The 26,767-nt window shown below is 36.2% G+C and overlaps 1 protein-coding gene across 1 annotated transcript in view; it reads right to left on the minus strand.

Annotated features, from left to right (window-relative positions):
* Positions 1–26,767, minus strand: part of LOC121428616 (GTPase-activating Rap/Ran-GAP domain-like protein 3) — a 102,330-nt gene that overhangs the window by 59,554 nt on the left and 16,009 nt on the right. Inside the window, 1 exon segment of the mRNA XM_041625377.1 lies at positions 16,327–16,396. Within this exon segment, the coding sequence (XP_041481311.1) occupies positions 16,327–16,396 (70 nt within the window).

Here is a 26,767-nt window from a genome sequence, read left to right on the forward strand (position 1 = left end):
AAATTGTGATAAATTTGCAGGAGCATCGCTTTCGTTAACGTTTGATGAATAAACACAAAATGCACTCAATAATAGAATGTTTACCTTGGTGTATCTGACAGAAAACGCATAAAAGAAAAACAAACATTAGAAAGAAGTGCCAATTAGAACACCCGAAAACAATGATTACGACTGAGAGATCTTTACTACCACTTTCGCGGACAGTTTGCAGTAAATGGAATACATATCAATTACATGTGTCGTGCTAAATAGCAAGACCCCTGCACGACTACAGAGCACACACCAGTTAGAAATTGAGTGCAATCAATATCGTTATTGATATATTCTTTAGTGGACGGCGGGTAAAGAATCGGGTTCGTGTTATTAGATGGTAATGCAATCCACACACGAGTCAAAAATCGAACTGTCTGCCAGGATGATTGCCCCCATTGCCCACAGTTAAACTGGTTTTGGTGTGGTAGTGATGATTTTCTTTCCAAACAGCTGACCACTTGAGTTTGAAAAGCACCATTTCTGGATTACAGATGGAGAACTGGGGCCGTAACGCAAAGCCTGGCAATGATCGTAGAACACTTTTCTACGATTGATCGCATTGACTACAATGTACATTCAATCGTAAAAAAAATCAAGCATACGACTGATCGGTAACCTACGATGTTACGGGAGTGTTTATTAAGGGGTACACCAAGGCGTATGGCGAACGATTTTAAAATAATTGCAGGAGAGCGAAGCGAGCAAGCAAAAAATATATATTTTTTTCAAGAATCAATCATACTTTGTTACCAATTTTATCACAATACCCATAAAAATTGTTTCTTATACCCCTCTTCCACATAACTGCTTGTTCGTTTCTTTACTATCTTTTTTCGGTCTTGGAACTCTTTTTCTTGGAAGCAAGTGTAAGCCAGCACCCCCGTAAGCCTGTGCTTCCGCTGCTACTGCTGTTACTACTATCAGTGCCATTACTTAAAAAACATTAATGATGACAAAGATGATACCAATACAACATTTTATATTAACCAGAAAAGGAAAGTCATTGGAACCAATTAAGGATGGTTTGAGAACCCAAATATAGACCGTAATAGTAAAGACCCGGATAAGGAAGATAGAACTAGGGCAATACAACTGTACTGGAAGGTGTACTTTTTCGGTCTTACTCTTGGGTCATAGGCATTTTGGGTGAAGATCGTCTGTCCAATTTAGAAGATTGCCTTCGGGGTCCAAACTGGTTCCCATACCAGCTTACGAGGTGCGTTAAGTGTCTTCATGGATTCCATGGAAACGAAGAAAATGGCACGTCATATAGGTCAGACGATGAATGTACTCGGAAACTTGCATGTGAAGATGTATCGTGGTCTCTCATCTAATCTCTAGCACTTACAATTTCTTTTTTATAGATTTTATATTAATATGATTCAAGCAAGAGATATGCCCATGTGCAGACAATATCTAAATGATTAATATCTTCAGACTTTGTTTTAAGGTAGATAAGTCAACAAACCCGTGGGAAAGGGGAAGTCTGTGTCTCCTTCATTTGGCTCATGAACATTTATCATGTTTATGTCTTATATGAAGTACCAGAAAGAACACGGAGTATACCCTGTACAGTGTACCTATTCTACAGCACTAAGTGACCAGCTTTTTGAAGAAAATATAACTTCATAATTGTTATTATGATTGGCATGTTTAACGCCACTGTACACTGTAAAAAAAAATGAAGTTCTAATTCAGCACTTACAGTGCTCGAATGGTGACTACACTACGAGTGCTGATTTTCTAGTTCAAATTTAAACGAGAAAATCAGCACTCGTATATAGTGCAGTCACTATACAAGCACTGTAAGTGCTAAATAAGCATTCCATTTTTACAGTGTATGTAGAGTAATCAATAATTAATAACGAGGGGATAAAAAAGATAAACAAAACTATCTTAACACTATTAATAGGCGTCGACGGGAAACACTAAAAGGTTTCATAAAAAATAAAGGATGTCTCTGATGGGCCTTGCATGTTTTGGTTGGAGGAACGAAAGAGAGTGCATTTAGTCTTGCAATTACTGTCACTTAAAGCCTTGCATGCTCGCATAAATCGGGGATAAAGTCCTATTTACGAGTAAGGTACACCATTTACATGATGTATATAGGTAAAAATTGAATGGAAACCAATTTTCATTTCGTTTGACATTATTGTATACGTGTTTGCTTGTATATAGGTATACGAGGAGGTAGGCCTATATGTCACGTGGAGACCAAATTCGATTCGTTAGAAATTTGCACACATAAAATAACATCTGTTAGGAACACCGAGAATGACTATCACTTTTCACCATGTATACGTATTACATTAAATGTCAGCAAGGAGTATTGTCATGTTTGAAATTTGATTAAGGAATAAAAATCGGAGGCGTGGGCCGAAATAGGTACTTAATTTAGTCTCGGTGGCATGTACAACAAAATAAAATGAAGTTACTGTTATAATGAATGAATTAGATGTAATCAACATGTCACACAAATTAATGTCAGAGAAGGGAAGAGAACAATATTCAAGAAATTTGGAGATGGAAAGTGACGTTGATCATGTTGATAAAATGAAAGGAGAAAAGGGGAGAGGAAGAGGCATAAAAGCGTGGAGGAGAGGAGAAGAGGGATGAATCGTGAAGCGGCAAACATACTGAAATCACTCAGTTTTCTGTTGTATTACTACTACAACATTTCCTGGGGACCTTTTTTCGGGGAATATCGTATGTCCTATGAATCCAAAAGGTATAGGACTAAAAATTTTGGGCCGTTGGTTTGATCCATCCTCTACATCTGATAATAGCGTTTCAAATTCACCTCGTTGTCACTTTCAAATATTAATTTTTCATGTTTTTCAAATGATGCGTCAAATCTCTTCACAATTTCCCTAGCGAATATTTGTTGATCAGAATAGAGCCGTGGTTCGCGATATTTGTTACCTTCTAGTATGACACTGATTATCATACGAAATACATGCAATACAAATGTACTATTAACGTGCATGTCATGCTAGGTGTCACATTGTCCCTAAATTTCCTGAGGGCTCTATCGTCTCATCATCCTTCTGATATCTCGATGCAAATAGCATAATCCTTTCACAAAACGTATGAAAGATATAAAGGAGTTGAATAATCATACTTCTGGGTTATTTTTCTACTTGACCGAGTTTTGTTCCCCAATACCTTACACAGACTTCACCGTGGAAATCGAATGACTGAATCTGTGCATTTTAAAATGTCAAAATAGGTCCAATCTTCGCATCAAATAACGGAAACTCGTCCCGCGTCGATTCGTGTAACTCAAGATAATTTCGTCCTAAATCGAAATCATGTTTGGTACCAGTAATTCAATATGAAGTGATGCCGTTGGCAAAGGATGATCCGAGACCACTTTAAAGGGGTGCTCTAGGCTAAAGATATCTATATCTCGATAAATAGAGATAATTCACAGAGCAAAATGCTGAAAATTTGATCAAATCGGATAACAAATAACACAGTTAAAGATTTGCACTATTCCGGTGAAACAATTCTAGGCATGTCTTCATGAATATTCATTAGGTGTGCTGATGATGTCATATCCCCACTTTTTCTTTTGGACTTTATATATGAAATTAGGTTTATTCAAAAGTTTTAGTTATTTCTTGCTGCAACTTATTTCATCATAATGGAGACACATCATTTACACATTTATGAAACAAAAATGAAACAATAGTGATTTCATGTAATAACATGAGAAAAGGGAAAGCGGGGATGTGACATCATCACCCACCTAATGAATATCCACGAAGACATGCCTAGAACATAGAACTGGTTCACCAGAATAATGCAAATCTTTAAAATTCAATAACTTCGTTATTTTTTATCCGATTTTGATGAAATTTTCAGCATTTTGATCTGTAAATTTTACTCTATTCATTTGAACACAAATATCTTCGACCCGGAGTATCCCTTAATGAAGGATTAGTGTAGACAGACTTAGAAAGCTGGTATATCATGCTGAATACGTGACAATGGGGTCAATGAAATGGGGATGCCGAGGAATAAGAAGAACAAATAAATAGAGACAGAAATAGGTGAAACAGTGACATCAGAGAGAGAGAGAGGGGGGGAGGAGAGGAGGGGGAGAAGGGGGATAGAGAGAGACGATGGAGAGTGGATCTCCCTCATCAATAAAAAAGAAAGACGACTAAAGATAGAAAATGAGATGAAGGTGAAAAGTGTTCCAGATAAAAAAAGAGGCCGACATGATAGAGAGATAGAGTAGATGGGATAGGAAGAGAAGTGGAGAGAAGGAGTGAGAAAGGCTGAGAAGGATACAAGGATATAAAGGGTGAACGGGACATGAAGTTATAAAAAAAACAGAAAGAGAGAGAAAACGACATATAATGATATAGATACACATATGGTAAGAGAGAAGTGATAGGAGGTGGGAAGAGAGAGGGAGATAGAGATAAATATATAGGATAGATAGATGGAGAGAGGGAGAGATAGACATAGATAGATAGATAAGATAGGATAGATAGATAGATATATATAGATAGATAGATGGATGGATGGATAGATAGATATATAGGATAGATAGATAGATAGAGAGAGAGAGAGAGATAGATAGAGAGAGAGGGAGAGGGAGAGATAGACATAGATATATAGATAGATAAGTAGATAGATAAGATAGGATATATATAGATAGATAGATAGATGGATGGATAGATAAATAGATAAGATAGGATAGATAGATACAGAGATATATAGATAGATAGATTGATTGATAGATTTTTGGGGGTGCATGTGTATGGAGGTTCTTCATCCATTCATGCATAATAAGGTATTCTTATTTCAATGTTTATTATGTCAATGATTCTTTGTTATTCAAGAGGAATAAACGAAACATTAAAAAACAAAGAATAGTCGAGAGAGAGAGATATAGGGGGGGGGAGAGTAACAGAAATTGAACATTGAAAGTTCAGACGCAGGGGTGGGTTAGTGGACTTTCTGTCTTTCTCTTAACAGCCTTTCAGGATTGATATTTCCTCAGGGATTGTTTATGATTGATATTCTCAGTTTGATTGATTTGTTCTATTTATTATCTCAAATGGATATGATACTACCTGTTTACATGCTAAAACATGGTGCAGGCGACTTGTTCATCAAAATATACATTACAATAATAGTAACTTCTCGAATATCGTACAAGTATCACCGAAGGGGTGGATTAGAAAGACATGACAGCTACGAAGGTTACAAGCAAAAAAAGTCGAAAATATAACCGCCAATGAGACGTCCATCAAGAATATGGAAAAAGAAAATTACAAAGAATTAACATGATTAGTATAGAAAGTCGAAGAGAGGTATAGGCAGGCCCTGTCAGCTTCGAGACCACGTGACAATATGACAACTGAAAACTGTTATAAAACACTGAAATACTTCGATTTGATTGGCCGAGAACAATTTTGACAATGCATGGAAACCCCTGAAAGGTCGACTTTTTCATGTTTTTCCAGAAGATTGATCATCAATGACGGCGCATGCGCAGTAAGCATTTTCTAATCGTGAGTGATCGGCCAAAATTCTAGTCATGGCATTCCTGCTATAGCAGTCATTTATTGAGCTTTGACATATTCATAAGCCGTTCAGCGAATCTGATAATTCATCAGAAATAATCATTGCATTTAAGGGTGATCTTTCATACGTTCTCTTGCAGTCAAAAAGTATTCATTTCAAATTCAATCTATTCTATACGGTTTCCGGCAATGAACAAGGTATGAATACACTTCATGTGGGATGTCAATGCCTTGCATCAGAGTACTGTACGCCATCGCACTTTCCTTAACAGAAAAAAAAAGCTTGTGACGCTTTAAGTGCTCGTCTAAATGACAGAACCCTTTTAAGGATTGGAAGTGTAAGATCAGATATGACTTTAAGGGTAATCTACCCAGAAACGAAACTCAAGCAGACTGGCTTTTGGGCGAGAACATTGAAGGAGTTTATAAGTGACATCACGTTTGTGGGGGTGCCGAGTCCAATGTTTGATTTTAGTGTATAATCATGTATATGGATTGAAAACACTACGTTTCAAATTAAATGTGCGAGTGTGCAAGAACGAAGGAAATCGAACTAATTGTAATAATCAACCTTCGCATGACAACACAAAATAAGTAGATAAAGTCGGTAGGCCAATGGTCATCCTTATTTTTTTTACTATCATCATAAAGTACAAGAAGTTAAGGGATTGTGAAAAGTAATTCGAAAATAAAATAACTATAAAATGAGAAATAATAATAATAATAATAACAACAATAATAATGATAACGGCATATTTACACAGGGTAGCCACTTTCGTTCCGATAACTGTTCCCCCAGCGGGCCCTGCTATTATTATTACCCCGGCTACCTTGATCGGGCGCTCGAGCATTCGAAGAATTTCTTCCTATCGGGTACCCATTCACCTCACCTGGGTCGAGTGCGGCACAATGTGGGTAAATTTCTTGCCAAAGGAAATTACGCCATAAAATAAATCACACGATAAAGAGAACAACAACAGATAAGATAAAAGTAGAGATAAAAGAAGGATAAAAATATTGGAAGACAGGCGCAAAAAAGTGGAGAAGGAAGGGATAGAGAACAAAAAATTTGTTTTCAACATGCTAATAGGGGTGCAGGTAATTATTACAAAATAATAAGTGAATAAAGACACACGACATACCAGCATAAAGTGTCTCAAACGATATAGCAAAAACAGAACCTCTTATACCATGCACACGGATGGGAGTAATAAATATACAGACATATCATCAAACTAATGGATATTTATATTTATTACTTCGCACTTTCGCGGTTCATAAAGAATCCGTTACTGTTGCTTCAATCTAGAGTGAAGAAGTTATTGTCTTTTTTTGCGTAGATGGATGGATAACTTTAATCAGACTTTTCGGTATTTGCTCATACCGTAAAAGACTGCTTTTCATTATATGCCCCCAAGTCCTTCCCTCTTTCAAATAAATCATTCGAATATTGATTGAAAGCATTAAAGTCGCCATTGGCCATATTTTCATCTTCAAAGTAAAACCCCTACGTCACTCGCCGTTGGGGGTGTTGAAGGGCGCAGCTGAATTCAGTAGCATCATCATTCTGTCACGATTTCATGCAGCGTGTTGCATTCTGGGAAAGGAGAAAGGGTTAGCTTTAAACGTGTAAGTGTGTAATGGGAACATTTTCCGTGTAAAATACCCTTCAATTGTAATTTATCAAGAAACAGATTAAGTTTTATGGATTATGACCGCATACTGTACTTGTGTGACCGTCTCGTAATTTCACATTCACCCGAACATACCGCATTATTTTCATCTTCAGTGCATGTCTGACCATGCTGGAGTTCGATGTAAACCTGTATTTCTATTGTACTTACAGATTATAATCGCGTTATAATGTTATGTATGATCAAATACTTGAAAACACTGCAAATTTATTTCATTTGCACAATAAATTCAGCCTTCAGAAACTTATAATGTTATAGATATATGAAGAAATTGAAATCGTCCACACCATTTTCCCATGCTTTATAAAATAGTTCTGATTTTATTTTACACACCGCATTCGTGGGGATCCATTTTCACAATGGGAGCGGGTAAATAGAAATGTGTACTCAGGCATCCAAATTAATACATGTCATCGATGTTTCAGCAACTCAATGAAACAAAATGCTGTCGGTAATTAACCATTAATCATTAATTCATTATTCATTAAGCAATATTTCATTTACCGTATTTGAAATGTCATGAATTTGGCAAAATGGTTAAGGAGGTACCAAAACTCATAGTGGCTTGAATGCGATATTCAGTGATATCTTTTGATCCTGCAAAGTACATGCGTTCTAATTCCCAAGTATGGTATTGGAAAATGAACGAGAAAGAAAGTCTCTTACATTGAGTAGCGAGTTTGTGTAATTCTTATCTAGTAAATGTACTGGAAAAATGCAACGGCATTGAGGGCTATATAATTAGTCACCATTTACGAATACATGCCTTTGTGTTTCTGAGTCAGGAAATTATGAATAATCAACTTTCAATTCATTAATGTTCCAGGGGCAGCGTTGTACTGCTGTATTAATACAGGGTCATTTTACATCGTATTGAAATTTTAAAATAAAATCGATGAAAACGAAAATGTAAATCTAAATTTGAGGTTTATTCTGTATACATAATACTGTGAAGGAGGTGATTTTTTTTCAGCATGGCAAGGGATACTATTTCCAAAGAAAAAATATCTTAAGTCAAGAAGATAGAGACAAGTAAGATTTTGATATCTGGGGCAAGCTTCATGTCTCCGCCACTTTCCGTGTCACTGTATATTGTGCTGCCTTTCATCACTACAAATTCAACCGACGCCACGAATATTGAACCTGAATATGAACGCAACGGTCTCCAAACGACTTTGCTTTGTAGGTTGGTGTGTTAAGTACCTATTCCAGACAGTGAGAAATGGGTGGTTGGAACATGCGTAAGGTGATCTAGGAATAACATTTATGTATCTCGGTTTAAATATCATGATAAATAAGAAATGCTACAGCAAGACGCGAAAGAGCCAAGGGAATTTACGAGAAAGTGCATCAAAATTTGAATATAAAGTTGACGAAATTCTGGGTGTTGGTTCCAAACGGTAGCGTTGGTATTTTTTTTTAAACATTCAAAGGAAATAATTATTCCTAAAACATTGGTAAAGTGTTTTTTTTTAATCTGGAATTTCCACCAAAGATGTGGCTGTTATATGTTGACTTAGGTGACGGTGTATATGTGTGCGCGGGTGTGTGGGTGTGTGTGTGTGACGGTGTAGGGCTGTGTGTGAGGGTGAAGAGGTGTGTGTGCGCGCCTGCACGAGGGTGAGAGGGTGTGTGCGTGGTTCTAATTCTAAGGGGTTGGATTCATATGATTATGGAGTAGGCCTACTTTTCCATCGATTAGCCGCAATTTTCAAATCTACCGAAGATCGTCCTTATACGGAGCGTCAGTGATATGGATAAACATTACATGTAGTTGACAGATAAAGGAGGGGACATATATGTTCTAAATAAGGTTTGCCAAATAGTAGGTTTGGTAGAAAAATTCCTTATCTGTTGGATGAAATGACGACAAGAAACGTGTCAATTTTACGTAAGGTTATGTTAAATGAAATCCTATTATAGTTTTTAATCTAAAGTTTTGCCCAGAAAGCATGCATTTTCTCCTTTTTCATAATATACCATCGTCATCCCAATCATCATCATTTTTATTATACTATATCAGATATTACTATCACTTTTATTACTGTAATCAAAGTGACCATAAACATCACGTCATCGCTTATCCTTGTTATACCGCTCTTGATTTGCTACAAAACACACAGAACAAACAGCTATTATCATAACCAAATAACAAAATGCTTCTTTAAAATATCATAGTGGTTTAACTGAGCTGAAATTCATCTAAAATTTATTTACAGAATGGCCCGGAGAGCTGATATTTCCAGTAAACAATATCCAATATCTTTAGGAAAATCCAATATTTTTTCTCCTGGATTTCGAGACTTTCTAATCTATTTTTCAGGGATACACGGGAATATATACTCTGCATGTATTCTCAAGTTACGTTAATTAGTTTCATTGTGTAAGGAAAGTAGAAATTTGATATATCTTTTTTGAGAATCAGTACAAATTCTGATTGAATATGATATTTTACAGTATAAAGACATTATCCCCTCGTTAAAGTTGTTTTCTTGTATTTTCTTTCTTTAATTCCTGCATGAACACGAGGATTTAATTGCAGTTGTAATCTACAGATATTCGGTCAGTCTACAATACAAGTTCTATGATTATCAAAGTAAACAAAGTTATATGTAAAATTTGATAGTTAATTCTATAAATAAAAGGATTTACAAGTTGAAATAGAATTGACCAAATCAATAAGAGATCTCTAACGGTATATTAATGATTTTTGAAAATGATAATCTACAAACCATATACAGAAAACAAAAACTCAAGACTAAACTGAGTAACTTTTAAATGTTGGATGAAGAGGTGAATGACAAAAGCAAAATCTCGTAATATACTCATGTATAATCTACAGATGTTCGGTCAGTCTACAATACAAAATCTATAATTATCAAAGTAAACAAAGTTATATGTAAAATTTGATAGTTAATTCTATAAATAAAAGGATTTACAAGTTGAAATAAAATTGACCAAATCAATAAGAGATCTCTAACGGTATATTAATGATTTTGAAAATGATAATCTACAAACCATATACAGAAAACAAAAACTCAAGACTAAACTGAGTAACTTTTAAATTTTGGATGAAGAGGTGAATGACAAAAGCAAAATCTCGTAATATACTCATGTTTAATTGATATACGACAATTCGTTGAAATAATCAAAATGTCTGTACTTTCAACCCCACATTTTCTCCATTCTTGCTTCACCTCATGAAATTCTCAATCCATGAGAGTTTGGAGAGCATTTTATTAGAACAAGAAAAGGGAGAAATCATTTTAGGAAGTTCATAAATCTAAGTGGTAGACCCTGCATATTTTATGGAAAACCCCAGCATTCATACATAAACACCATTCAATCACCTTTATGAAAATTTCTTAACACTGTTGCAAGCAATCTTCAAAAACAAAACAGGGAATATTATAACATACCATGCACAAAGCCCATAATGAGATAAAGATTTGCACTCCAAAAACAAACTATGGCTGGGTTTAGCATTTCTATTAAAGGCTATGCAGGTGCTCTACTCTCAAGGTGTTCTGTCATTATGAAGATGGACAACTTTAATCAGTGACTACCTTTAGGTAATATTTTCTCTCTTCTAGGCGAGTTTCTAATGTACATAAAGAGCGTATTCACTGTAGGATTTCTAAATGGATTTCTTAGCGTCAATCATACATGTCAAAGCGATAGTGTTTTCCAGTTTGGAATAAAAAAAAAATTATATGCTAATAATGTTATAAAAGGAGAACACAACATAGCGTACCTGTATACGTACTGACGAATTACTCTGCTTAGACTAGAATTTTGGAGAGAATTCGAAAGAAAATAGGAAAAAAAGAACTTATCAGAGGGTCTCATTTATTGATATTTTGTAACAGATAAAGATAGTAAAGGTTATTTAATTATTCCTGGCGCCTGGAATGAAAAATCCTACATTCTTAATCACAAGGTTCTGAAAAATAATTTCGTACCGCTTGATTTGGTAGTGGCCTTTGGAACTCTGGATCTAATTGAATCCTCCTGATTCATTTTATAACCATTAAATGACTCGAATTCAAATTTCAATTGTGCTCGATTGCGCTTGATCTGCAACCAGTAAAGATAAGCTCCTCCGTAACTATTTTGGATATATCCTCATTAGACGATATACTTATGTCAGTTGTCATTGATTTTTATAATAACATTAATAACATGGTCCATTTATATAGCGCAGCTACTATAATTGCGTATACTCTATTGCGCTTGATAGTTGGTATCATATCATTACCCCGGCTGTAGCTGAGCCGACAAATAGGCGCTAAAAGCATTCAAGGAATAAATCCCACCGGATACCCATTCACCTCACCTGGGTCGAGTGCAGCACAATGTGGGTAAATTTCTTGCTGAAGGTAAACACGCCATGGCTGGGATTCGAGCCCACGTCCCTCTGAAAGACGAGGGTCTTAACCACTAGACCACGACACCCCCACGTCTTTCTACACCGTCTTTAAACTCTCAATCAGTTATTGGGGGAAACACGGGTAAGTCCCTTCGAAATCACATTCAAACCATATTAACACTGAGGTGTGCACACGAATGCTAGACTTCACAAAATTCTTTCATAGGTAATCACGTGGTAGTACACGTGTCCTAATACATTACAAAGTCAGGGAAATGCTTCCAGAATGTTCATGACCCTAACCCTTATTATGAAATTGCAAATTCAATTGTAAAGCCTACATATATTTCTAGGTATCTGTTAGATAAACTTCATGATATAAATGAGAAGGACCTATGTGGTGATCTTATTGAATCAGAAGTAGAATTGTAGAATGGAAAAATGGCTTTGTCAGATAGTATACCATTTGAGCTGAGCAATCATGAAGGAGAAGCAGTGACTGACGTCCCCATATGAATCTGCAATGCGATCTCGCAAAATAAAGAGTAACCAAATATAATTTATGAACCAAGCCATTCAGCACTAATCTTCTGGAAAGGCAACGTACAGCACTGCCAAAACTCCAAAGTAAGGCTGAACAGACTAAAAACACTTGCAGAAGAAAAAGATTGCCTCAGAAAAAGTGGTCTTTCACCACGGAACAACCATCGCAGACAATATCCTCAACTTAAGAGTTATGTGCGAAAAGGTCTCACCAAACATCAGCAACATAGCTACCACACATTTACTGATTTTAAAGAAGGTGTTTGGCAATGTCTCGTATGAAGCGCTTTGGAATAGGGGAAAAAAACATTATTGGTCTAAAGCTGGTGGGGTCCGTCAAGGATGTCTCCTCTCACCATCTCTATTCAATATTTTTCTGTAGTGCATGAATTATTTATTCTTTTTTCTTTAGACAGGGTGGTCTCTTCAGTACATAAAAACTGCTTTTCAAGAGAGCATTGTACGATAACAGAGGCCTTGAAAAATACCATGGCTCGAAATAGCCTTGATAATCATTTGATGATTGACTTCTTTGATAATATAAGCATTGGTATTTTGCCGGAGACATCTTCTACGTTTGTCATTGAGATTAGAGCCTTTAAAACCAAATATAATTAAAAACAGCACAAATCTATTTAAACGGAATAGACAGGAATTAGAGGCTGTCAAGCGAAAAACTGTGTCTACAGAGAAAAGCGCCTATTCCAAATCAACACTCTTAATGCTGATTGTACATTACCAATAGTATTTTACACCTACTGGAAAATTTAATGGGACTCTTTTATCTCCCCTAATACTACATTCTAGATATTTTGATTATCCTTAATGCCAGGGAAGTCGTGAAGGCAGCAGGTGGGAGTTTCATAAAGCTGTTCACAAACATCAGGATGAAATGATGATGGAGCGCCAAATTGCACTATAAAAAAAAGTTGAGTTCAAAGTAACTTTCAATGAAAATAGAATCTGCAAAATGTGTTGCGCATAGGATTTTTATTAGCTACAATGCGCATTTCATAAAAAATAAATAAATGAAAAAGATTGGGTATTTTTTCATACAATTTTTTTTATCGTTTCACCCGTGCATACATTTCCCCTCTATTTGGTAGGAGTAGGCATTTGTATGAAACAAAACCAGAACTGATTGACAAACCCATATTTGCTTCTTTGCAAAAGTGACTTAAGATTTGGCCTTTAATTCTATAGACAAAACCAATGTCTTCACCATTTCTCTCTTTTTTATGCCTTCTTATTTAAAAAAATATCAAAATCGTGCGATCTATAATCATGTGGCTAACACCAACTCCCTGTATACAAACCGGAAGTAACCTAACCGCAGGATCTTCCACAAGTTCTGAAGAATATACTTTGGTTTGGTCAGGTTCATCAGGGGAAATCAGGTTCCACAACAGCGTGCTCCCACCACAGTGGTTTTTAAGAAACTAACAGCTCATATTTCGCTTAAAGTAACAAAAGAGCAATTCTTAAATCTCTGCTTACCGATTCCATTAAATATGTTTTAAAGGATTCGATGGATCAAAAGTAGTGCGCTTCAGAGAAGAGGATACAATAGCTAGATATCAGTATCCACAACCACGTTAATGCCATGTCAGTTCTTAAAAGTAAGAAGGCGATTTTCTCAAAGCACGATACCACATCTATCATTATTACTGCATGTATTCGTACAGCCAAAAGTCGTGATTTGTGGTGAATTACGATACGAGAGAACTGATGATAAATGGATGTAAAAAGCACTTACAAAGTTAGTTGCCTGCAAGAATTTCGTCCATCTAGCAAAGACAGAGTATAAGCAATGGAAGGACAGATATTGCATAACATTATACCCCTTTAGTTAGGTACTTGTGCTTAACAGCTTACCTAAAAAAAAAAATTCTCCTCCCATCCTTCCTCCCACCCTCCCTTCCCCCCCCCTCCCATCTTCTTCATCATCCCTCTCATCAAACTAATTTTAGTACAAAGAAGACAGTATTTGCATGGAGCTATATATTGCTCCATGGTATTTGCAATCTTTTGTCCATCTCGAACAAGGACATATCAGTGGTCCCACCTACTATGACCTGAAGCATACAGATCCATCACCAAAGCGCCCCCTAATATTCTAGGACACCACTTGAGAATGTTTAAATGCACATGACTGACCCGATCGTTCGAGCAGACATCAAAAAGTCATTTAAGAATGTTGTCAAATTTCAGCTACAATAAAAACATTACGACGATGGAAGAGAGCCTGACAGGATTCTCGCTTCGGCGTAGGGGTTTTTGGTGTTAAGGAGTTGGTAATATCATTATCAATGCAGGTCAGGTGAAGGTGAGCGTCTGGGACATGAAGATGGATGCCTTTTAAAGGAAGCGAATAACTATCAGCTTTGTGGAAAATGAAAAAATGACGAACCTATTTGGAAATCATTTGTGAAAAGTAAATTATTACACATCACAATAGAGGGTTTGATAATCGTGGATCGTTTCATCAATATTATCATCTGACAAGTTTTCAGATCAGACAACCTTTTTCTTGATTCTGATTGGCTTAGGAGCACTGTAACTATCGGATAAAACTTCAGGCTAAATTTTCTGAATTGAATGCACCTTTAAAAACACGATTGAGGTACTGCAAATGCATTTAGAGACTGATTTAATTTTCAAAAAAAGTCTCGATGATTTTCTAGTGGGTACCAACTTGAAGGTTGTCCGGCGATACTTTATGGATTTTGAAGGTTATTATCTAATTCTTCATAAATAAATGAATGATAACATTCAAATGAAGCAAGCTTTAGCGGCGAAACCAACTAAAGCTTCGGAAATATTAATCTTGTACAATACTTCCATACATCTAGTTGGAACGGGAGGGTGATTATTTTGATATCATCAAAGACAGGAAATAAACATTTTCCCTTAGGAAATGAAGAAACCGAGTATACCATCGATTGTCGCACTCATTGCCACGACCTTTGTCAAATAATCTAGTGCACCCCAAATCTTGTTCCGAGTCACAGGCTGGATTCCATTACTACCATGTGTTCGAAACAGCTGCTTGGTTTGTGCTTTGGTGAAAAAAAAATGGTAATTGATTTTCTTCTCCCAGAACAGTGTTTGGGTAAAGTATCTGTATTTTGACAGCGGTGTGCCGGTATCACTTTGCTCTAGCATTAAAAGCAAAAGTAACAGCCCTTGCTTGGAGACTGAACACTAAAAAAGTCTGATCTTGACATCTTTCAGCGTTTCACAGTTTCTCAATTTGCTAAAATGCCGCAAGGACGATAACGGTAAAATTTCGAATAGATCAAATTGTGTTTGAATAAGAAGTCCTCTAGAATTCGGACACACCGGAATTATTCTGCACTTTGACGTCATTGTTGCCGAGTATTTTCTTTGATTAGAACGCATAATGTCAGAACGTCACATCTCCTATATTATGAACAGATTGTTATTCATCTTTGTTGGTAAAGCAGCATGTACATAGTATTTTAATAATTCATTAATTTCATTTCATCATTACCTTTCCAACATTATTGGCCCCCCCAAAAAATCAATGATCATGATACGATAATAGCTACATCAAGTTCATCAAAATAGGGTACGTTGTATACCACTTCTGCTATAAATCAGGCAATACTGATGGGGAAAACGCCCAACTACATCCTCTCCCCCAAATTCAGGTGTGAACATGTGAACATGAATGTTATCTTTTTAAACAAGTATCTTTTTTAAACAAGTATAAAAACCATTAATGGTACAATTAAAATCAACAGAAACCAAGAAGTATAGTCCAAACCTATAACTGATGATACTTCAAAATGGAAATGAAGATTAATACATTCGCAAAACTAAAATTGTTCATGTAAAGATTGAGTCAATTTCAGGATTTTAAATAGATATATACTCTTAATAATGTCCAAGATAAAAAGTAGGTTGTCATTATATTTTGAAAATATAACGAAACTATTAGATCATGGTAGGTTTGGTTCTATATCACTAAAGGTGTTTGGTGCATGCATGTATCCGCATTGCTTAGTCAAACATCTATCCTTATAATCATTTTGTAAAAGGTAAATTTCACAAGTTCACGAACTCATGGGGTTTTTTAAGTACAGCGGAACCAAGGTGACTCAAGAAAAAAAGAACTCACCAGTTCGACTGATCCATAATGCCTCCGACTGAACACACCGCGTCTGGCTGCCAAATCAACGGCAGATGAACTGTATAAATATAAAGATAAGTAGGAAAAGGGTAAAGAAAGACAATTAAGACATATTGAGGCAAGTTGATATTAGGCTTAAGCAAAAAAATGAAAATAAAATAAAAAAATAAACAACGAGCTAAGAAAGGATATCTGCTAAAGCTGTAAAGTGTTTGGTTTTACTTCCCATAATGTGAACCAGTTCTGTCGTGCCTTAAACACACGTAAAATAAGGCAAGACTCTGGAAAATAAAAACGCAATAAAGCTTGGAAATTATCCATCGATTCGGCTTGAGGCTATGGCTGTCTCTTTGCAATTTAGAGGGAATCCTAGTATTGGGTTGGTAGTCGTTATTTAACGCCTGTACTTATAACGCTTGGATTAAGAAGACTTTCAAATGTCAACATTGAGAAAGGGGGCGACATTATAGCAAAACGGGTCAGGCGATTATTATGAACTAAAACATGTAGATGACGCCACGTGAATAAAAATTCCTCTTTCTTTCTGAGTTTCTGGAGTAGATAGCGCGTAGCGGCTGCGTCAGGATCGGCGTCATATTGACGTTCTTCCAACAGCAAGGAAACGGCGTAACAATAAAAGTCCCACGCAACTTTTTAGAACAGTTGCTTCTCCAGATCTCAATCTTTTTTTTTTAAATCTCATTTCCTTCATTCGATTTCATCTCTTAATGCATTCAATGCATTTCAAATTGGGAGGCACAAGGATAATTTCAAGGGCTTTCATCTCGTCTGAATAATGGAAATTGTACACAGGAAGCGAGGATCAAGACATGATATAAATTCATTGTTTGCAATAAAATCTCAGCTTTCGGTTGTCAATGTCTATTCACCGGAATCAAGAAAGTATGGTATCTCATTATAGGTTAATGGATAAATTTCCACACATTTCCTTGGAAGAAAATTTTACAATAATTGCCCCAATCCTCAGCAACGAACAAAATGATTTCCTCATATAAAAAGTACGAATAGAATTATTTGACTAAAATAATGTGTCATCATACAGTTTTATGGTTTCCACTTCATCGTTTTGATTTTTCTTCAACTCTTTGTTTCATACCTATCGACGAAAAATCAAATACTGTCTGAAAAGTGTTATGCCTTTGTGATATATAACTCTGTAGTCTGTAGTTCTTTTTTAATTGAAATTTCCTTCACCTAGCCTAATTTCAACGGTCAAATGGACAACCAAACTATAAATGAAATTAGATCATCAATTGTCTACCTTGAAAAAAAGAACGAGGGCATACGTTCATTGGCAGCGGCCACTGAGTAAATGAAAAGTGACCCTTGGTTGAAAGGGAATTGAATTTTTTTAGGAGCTGACCCGGCTTTTTTAAGTAGATTTATTTAGGGGGTTTAAAGGTGATGGATAAACACCGATAGATGGTACACAAGCAAGAGGAACAGGTAGCATGCAGCTTTATACTTGAATCGTTTGTTAAGTGAGATTGTAAATTGTCGGGGGTATTGATTTTTTTAAATGACGTGTATTTATAAGAAATGATGATTTATATCTTGGACCGACGCCATCTTCCAAAAGACGCGACCAGGGCTCGAACCTCTACATCAATTTACATGCGGACGCCACGTCGTGAGAAAGGACTGTATGATGTTAGTGGAAATGGAGAGATATAGGATGTGAGATCGAGTAATGAGGAAGCTAAATTGCCAATTCGTCTACTGCCAACTCGTCAACTCACCGCATGGTCTACTTTCATTTAGTCTAATGCTTTTCCGTCCATCAACATTTCGTCTAACAATCATTTGGTCCATTAACCATTTGGCCCAATCATCACTTTGTCAAAATGATCATTCGTCTATGACCATTTCGTCTCGTATAACTAGTTGGTCTAATATCCATTTCATTTTCATCATTTTGCACAATTGAACATTTAGTCCAATCAGACCAAATGGTATATGGACTAAATAGATTATTGGACCAACTGGTTATTAGACGGAATGGCATTAGACTACATGAAAGTAGACCATGTGGTGAGTGGACAAACTGATGGTAGACCCAATGATAGTAAACGAGTTGGCAATTGGACGAATTGGCATTAGACGAATCGGAAATTAACCATGAGGAAAGGGTGTGCATGGGGGTAATAAAGAATGAGTGTCTTCATGCTGAAACAAAATAATAGGACAAACCTATGTGCTCCCAATCTCAGTTCAAATAATTATATCCATTCATGACACTATCGGCATGATCAGTCAGTCGAACTAAACTCCTCAAAAAAGTTTGGAAATCTGACTTTGATCGATTATCCCTCCTCGGCTTAGTGAATATTAATGTGTGATTGATACCAATAAATAGATCATTTAATTCTATAGAAATGGTGCATTGCCTTGAAATGTGGGGCAATGTCAAAATTCAAAAGTTGCAAAATGACACAATATTGAGAGTCACTGTTCTTGTTACGATGATGATGAGTGAGTTTCTCAGCGATTTCTTTTATTTTTATGCCTCTTGACCTGTTAACATTAACATGAAATCAAACACACCTCGATCTGCACAAGCAAACAAACAAACATGCATAGGTATTTCAAACTGCGACTCAAACCATGTTATCTCACAGAACCATCACTACATACACCACAAGAAAACATTAAAAAATGAAAAAGCAAGGACTTGATTTAAATGGATTTCATCGCTGTTGGCACGGACAAAAGAATCATGTTCTTTATTGACCTTTCATGACTATTTCTGCTCGTTTTGCAGCTTTTCAATTCAGACCTCAACCAACACTTTTGAATCCTACTCTTTACTTGATGGCATGATCGGAACAAGCATGGCATCATTTTAAAGAGAATTAAATGATCTTTTGAATAATATCAAACTATGCATTGTGTAAAATTGGGAGTTGGGAGAAATTAATGGATAAACTCAGATTTCCAAACTTTTTTGAGGGGTTTATTTTGATTAATTGGGTTTCAATCCATATCAATTACTAAATGGACAATATTCTCTAAAGGTGCTTGGTTTGCTCGTTGGGACCGTATAAGCAAAATTCAGTGTCTTTAGTTCGGTCGATTCGCACCCAAGGAAAATTGATGACGATGCTGACATCGCATTGTCACATTTATGTCGATTCACAAATAACAATCGAACGAGACTACGTCAATTCCACACCCTGAGATAAGAAACTTAAAATGGAGTGAGTGATTGTCCTTCATCAAGAAATCTTCACGTCCAAATGCCTAACGATTCGCCATCTCGAACGCCGACCCCCCTTGCTTATGCATCATCTTTTAAAAAAAATGGCACCTCGTTCGAATCTTCTGGGGTAGTTAATCACCTTAATGTTTTAGAATGCCGCTTTTCTTCCGACGCGTCCCGATCACGGGACTCACGTTTTGGCGGGAAAAGGCCACAGTTTTCTAGTTGATGGTGACTTTTATTGTCTGGTGATGGAAAGAAGGATGATTTGGCTCGAAGATGCTTTCATCAAGTGACCTTAAGACAGATCACGCCGATTCAAGTGTTGACGTGCTCAGCGAAATAAATAAGGAAATCTGAACAGAAGATGCAGGTGTAGAAAGGAAGATTCCTTCTTGAATGCTCTCAATTTAAACATCCATATCTGCATCACATTATGCATCGGAGATGGTGATGCTCGTTCTTTGTTTATCTTTTCAATTTAGATGACCATGATACTGTTTGTCGGAATAAACTATCGTAATAAGCCTTCGATTATCAAAATTATTGTCACTTGATGGAAGAATTTAAAGTCTTGACCAGCACAGTTGATATTATATTCGGATTCATTATCACAGACATGTCATTATGTCTTCAGCGTGAGGGATATAGACAAGAACAATTTCATGGGGAAAATTGACAAAAATCAACAGTATCCTGGAATACTAATTAATTCAAATTAATTGAAAATTATGCAGGTAAGCAAGAATCAACACGTTCCGATAATGCAATTCACAATATAATTCATTTAGTCAATGTTAGGCTAAAACATATAGATCGGTAGCAAAGAAATTCGTTTCCAGCTCGTAACTTATATATTTATTCAATGAAATTCAGAATAAAAAAAAATGTCCCTCAAAGCTTAATCATGTTACCAATATTCTGATATTAATTTGGTCAAGTCATGAAAACAAAATTGGTAAACGTATGCTAATGGGGTCATAATCAGTGACTTTGACAAGTTGCATATTTTCCAATTTTCTTTTTATTTCTTATTACAATCATATTGGAGATGTTTAAGTCACGCTCCCAATATAATTATATCCTTGGGCAGTATATATGTAAAGTCTTCAACTGAGGCACAAACAACAACCACAAGCATTCTCTCCAAATGCGAACATAAATTTTCATGAAGTCCCCGGAACCATTTTGTCAGCGCTGAGAGCTTCCGTATAGCAAGCATGTTTTCGCGCTCCAATTAGTTTGTGGTCTTACCCATTTTTTGTTCTTGTTTTACTGAATATGACGGGAGTGGAGCACAAACAGCTGTGACCCGAATCGCTGTAATTGACAAGGAATTCTGAACAATGAGATCACAATGAAATAGACATTACGGTTCACGATGGCCAGATGAATATTTCCATACTTAAGTTTGGAAGTAAAATAAACGAATTCAATAATACAATCATTTATCTCTGGTGCAATTACATATACAAATAAACGTATTCCTTCTAAAATAATAAACGGGAACATTATCACAATATTTCATAATTTCTATTATCATATCAGTGTAGAATAACCTTATTCATTTATTTAAAATAATATCTTGAAACTACAAGCCTATGCTTATGTGTACTTGTACTGTTTTTTCCTCTTAGTATCTTTCAGACCGTGGTCTTTTTTCTTTGTTTGACTAGCTTTAATCGTAAATAACGTACGAAAAAACAATGAACTTGCCACTTGATAAAGAAGAAAAGTCCTTTTATGCCATTGGTCTAATCAATATAATATTGCAAATAGAAGAACAAAGATTAGGGCCTAAGTCGGTATAGGTATATATATATATACCTCTGATGACATAGTATTTTAATATCTACTGTAGATAGTAAAAGTATACAGGTGAATTTGGAAACCCCCGGAGCCATTCATTGGACTTAATGATTACTGAGATTAATGTTAAGTAAGCAATCTCGAACTACTCCCTCTCCCAACCCACGACACATTAAGATAACAGACATGCAAACCACTTTGAATAAAACTTCATTAGCTCTGTAATACCTTCTTGATTCATCTGGGAGTTTAAAATACAAGCGCGGGCGATTGCTTGATCAGAATAATTATTCCATTATTTATGAATCCTGGAATAATGCAAGTTCTTATGGGAAGTGAAAACAGCTTTGATTGACAGATATCAACCGCAATGTGCTCGTATTTGATTTTGAGAACTTGGCACAACATGCAAAAGCGCCCTCTTGAGTTCCGAATTTTACTGCCTTTAATCACAAACAAATTTGCGGTTTTTTGTTTCACAATATTCATGAGCTAAAGTATGAACAAGATTGTAGGGGCACATCTCCCCATCGTTTCCCCATCCTTCTCTACAATGTCTTTGTATTAGAATACAAGCGAAAGATAACATCTTGCAGCATCCTACCCGTCTGTCCGAAAACTGCCAGTGGGAATGACATTTTTACTGCGTTTGTGTGTTGTGAGAACGCCGTAAAGGTAAATAGTAGCTACATCGGTCCTCTTTGAATATCACCCGCTTTAGATCAATAAATGCCAGTTGCGCTAACATTCTCAAAATGAGTTCAAACAGAATCTAATAAAATGACCACCGAAGTGTTTTTAAGTACAAAAAAGTGCATAATGACTCGGGAATAAATTAATGTAACACTGCTGAGAAATTAGCAAAATAAGCATGATATTCCAATCAGATGTCGGGTCTTTTCAAAACAATACCAATAGACTTTCCCCACATGTGCTTATCTGTGTTAGTGATCTTCAGTGTGACTGTTTGCTTTATCTAAACTATGTTAGCTTTTTGCAGACGCTACAATTATATTCTATGGAATTGGAGTGCACTAGTTGTTGCTTCAACAGGACACGACAGCGACCTGTCTTTATATTACGTACGTAAATTTGTTCAATACCCGCCATAGAATCAACGCAAGAATCCGCAATTCAGTGATATACTAGAGAGAAATCTCCACTTTACTCACGAACTCCACGCATTACATGTACATTTGCGTTGAGCATGGGCGGAAATCACAGGGAGGGGGGGGGGGGGGGGGACGTGTCCCTCCTACTCAAAATAGTAGGGGGACACAATATATAAATGTCCCCCTATTATTTGTGGTCTTTTATGACGGTAAGAAATACATCATTCAAAATCGAAATTAAACATGTATTTTAGGACGAGATGACCTTACTTTCGGGATGATGACATTTTTTTTGCTTGTCAAATTTATTTTTGTCGAAATGACCTTAAATTTGGGGTGATGAACTTTTTTTCCTTTCTAATTTTCCAGCCCCTTGTCCCCCCTACCTTAAGGGAGAGATTTCCGCCCCTGGCGCGCGTTGAGTCTGCGAATTTAGCCTACCTTAGTACTAATCTCTCAAATTGAAATGAAACGCAAACTCGACTTTGTTATTTATTCGGTGGGCGTGAATTCCTTTATCGTATTCGCAAAACCAAGGAGTTATCTTACTCTTAGCTCTGACATTCGAAAGTAGCTCGCACTCCCAGCTTTGCCAAACACACAGCTATCACGTATTTCGAGTAAAGTAGGCAGTGGGCGTCCATGGACAGTCCTGACATCGGACTTATAATTCCTTTTTTTATCAAAGTACCCTGACACAACTACGTAATACACGTGATGCATGCAATATTTAAAAAAATCATAACTGACTATCATGTTGCCGGCATTTCGTCCTTCAAAAAACTTGGATGAAACGAGATACTGTTTTACAAATCGAGTCTGAGATTAAAAGATGTTCTAAATATATATGTGATCCATTCTCATGGATGCACTGTTTTATATTCATTTCCTTTCATTTTCATGCATGTTCGGGACGTTTAATTGGCGATAAATACCACAAGATGACCGGCCTATTCCGTTGCCATACTCTTTCAAAATGTCAAGTTTACTGCCGTTCCCTTGGCGTCATTCCTTTCGCAGCTTACGATCTCCCCCGCCTGGCATGCCTGGATGGCACGGAGTGAACATGACTCAAAACCTCATTGTTTATGTTCCAACTAGAAAAAATGTGCTAATAAGAGGAAGGGCTGTCAACTCCTCCTGCTCGTTACCTCATAATTTGTGAATCGGATGGAAACGGCCCGGCAGCAATGGCCCCCAAGGCAGCAGTCAACTGTTATATTAATAGCAAGGGAGACGTCAGAAAGTTAACATGCACGTTCAACATTATGTTGTCATTCGCCAACAATAAGGACGGAATAGTTCAAGATATTCCGCAGGCCTGTGAAATTTAAATGAAATGGTTGCACACTGATGCATTCATTCTGGATTCAGTCTGGATAAATTTGGCGTGACAAGATGATAACAGTTAATATGTTAAATGTTCTATGCACAAATCCTCACATTTCCCAGAAATGCTTTACATTTTCATTTTTTTCTTCAAAAATGTATCCACATTTCTTGAAAAATTATGAAACTTCTTTCCCATATATTGCTACCAATTAGAAATGTCACAAATCTCACGCAGAACAGGCGTGACAGTATGAAAAAGGTTTATACAAATCCTCGCAATTTCCTGAAATACTGTAAATTTTCACAACAATTTTTTCAAAAGATTATCCACATTTCTTGAGAAATTATAAATAAATGATGATAATAATCATTTTATACACCGCAAATTGCGAATTGCCTCTAAGCGGTTAAGAGAAAGGAAATATGAATGAAAAAGAAAAAGAAATATTTTGCACTACAAAATGTCTCAAAAACTATTATTACAAATTTCTACTAAACCCCACCTCTGAAATTGGCCAACAAAGATATGACATGATCAATTATTTAAGATTTAAAAAGACGAATTTTAAGCATATTATAACTGCTATCCCATACATTGCTCCCTATTAGAAACGTCCTAAATTTCAAGTTGAATAGGGGAAAATTTCATGAAACAAATTAATAATCAATGGTTTTTCACCGACTGTTTGTGATAAACAATTGGAATCAATACACCAGGGTCCCGTCTTACAAAGAGATGCAATTGATCCGATCAATCGCAACTATAGACGGCCAGTAAAAGTCAACATCTATTATGCATGTTTGTTCAAAGTGTTTTCTGGCTATGAAGCACTCATGCATTCATTGTTTTCTTAAAAATTCACTGTGCTTCTCTTTGTTTACAAAGGACATTGTGCAAATTCCCTGTAGAAAAAATTATGACACAGATGGACTTCCATAGAGTTACGATTGATTGGATCAATCGTAACTCTTTGTAAGACGGGCCCTGATTGACTGAGAGCAAATTAGTAAGTGGAAATCACTGCCAAGAGGTTTCATGAAACAATCCCCAGAAATGGAAATTTGTATTGAAAAAAAAACAAGCATGAAACAAGCGAATTGTCTCTGTTGTCACTACGCTTTCTGCATGATTTTTTTCTATATTTTACTTTGTTTTACCTTTTCAATTAAGAACGCAAACTGATTGTTTAAAAAAGGACTATTAACTTTTGTGATAATCGATGAAGGAGGAGGCTAAATTAGGTTCGGTTCGAAGATGCTACAGAGAAAACAATGACATGTCTGTGAACGTTAATGAAACAATGGACTCTTTAATATGGAATGAATGTAGTGGAAGGGGCGAAAATAAAGAAAATGTCAAGAGGTGCTCGGCAGAACATGGCAGTCATGATAAATACAATACCAGAATTATAAATCTCTAAATCAGGCAAGAAATAGACAACTCCATCAATAGACAACTCCATCAATAGACAACTCCATCAATCTTAATAAAGCGCTAATCTAAAAGTCAACATCTTTGGCAAAACACTCAAAAGAAATTGAATTTCATAATCGATACGAGTGTCTTTTTAAAAAAAATAGATATATGTTTACATCCGTTTATCTTCTCAATCAAGTAATACTTCTACAGAAAAGGGGAAAAAAGTTATCATGGCTATTATCAGATGTTGCGCGGTTGAAAGCTTCAAAGGCAATAGATAAAAATCAGCATGGCGCAGGTGTATATACATGTTTCCTAACATCAATTACGCCTGCAAATACCAAAAGAATTTCCCGAAATAATTTTTGCAATGCAAAAAAAAGGCACACAAAGTATCACAAAAATAAGTATTCCAATGTACACGCCTGTTTATGAATGTTTGCTAAATCCTATAAATATGTAACCAAGACAGATTTAGCTTAAGCCATAATAGTGGTAAACTAAACTAATTCCGTACTGTTGTTAGGGTCGGACTTATTCACAATGGGTCGAAAACTGTTTCTCAAAGCGACAAAGTTTAAGATTGTCTTTCAAACCGTATCTTGGTCGATTTACGATTAACAACAGCAGTTTGTCACGCCGGTCCTGATTGATCAAAAACATGTATGATCGTGACGACTTGAAAATAAACTCTACATTCTTTTTTGTTTACGTCACTGCAACACGCATTTTACCGTACAAACGTAATGAAAGGAAAAAAATGAGAATAAAAGCTGAATAAGAAAACGCTGGTAATTGAATCATTAGATAAAGCGGTGATCCTTGAATTGGCAAAACACCAGATGAGACCATTAATGGGAAGCATCTAGTGAGGTTGCCTTAATGGCGCTGGATTCGAGAAAGAAAATACGTCAATGCCGAACAACGATCTAGTCATGTGACCTGGGACCCGTTTCATTTGACTTCGTATAATAACAAATTTGAAATGACAGTTAAAAGCTACTGAATTCCTTCAAGTTGATTGGCTAATAGTAAACTTGCTATAGACATTATGCATTTGCTATCATTACAAGTCTTTATGAAATCGGATTCCAATCACACATGCATTGATATCATGACGAGCGCGTGTGTGTACATAGATTGGGGGAGGGGTGGAGTGCGGGGGGAGCGCAAAGTGCCGATTTTGATTACTTTTTTAAAACAAATAGTCTTCTGTGACCCGCCTTGGCAGAGATGATGAAAATCGGTCAATTTTGGAATGAAGATCCTCTCCAACCGTCTTCGTTGTACATTTTTAATTGTATTGACGAAAAAAATTAAGGTGCATGGCCGATTTTGGAATTATAACCTGTTTATCCGATGAAGATAAGAGGGCTAAAATTAATCCAAATCCAGTGCAAATGCGTGCGGTGGTTACATAAAAATAGTGTCATATTCAAGCGTGGTTTCCCATTACAAGTGTACTTGTGGACCGAACATACCGCAGGCTATCACAATATTGAAGAGGTACATCAGGCTGAAAATCACTGTATCTCA

Source organism: Lytechinus variegatus, chromosome 15, assembly GCF_018143015.1.
Source record: "Lytechinus variegatus isolate NC3 chromosome 15, Lvar_3.0, whole genome shotgun sequence".
In the NCBI taxonomy this organism is placed as follows: Eukaryota; Metazoa; Echinodermata; class Echinoidea; order Temnopleuroida; family Toxopneustidae; genus Lytechinus; species Lytechinus variegatus.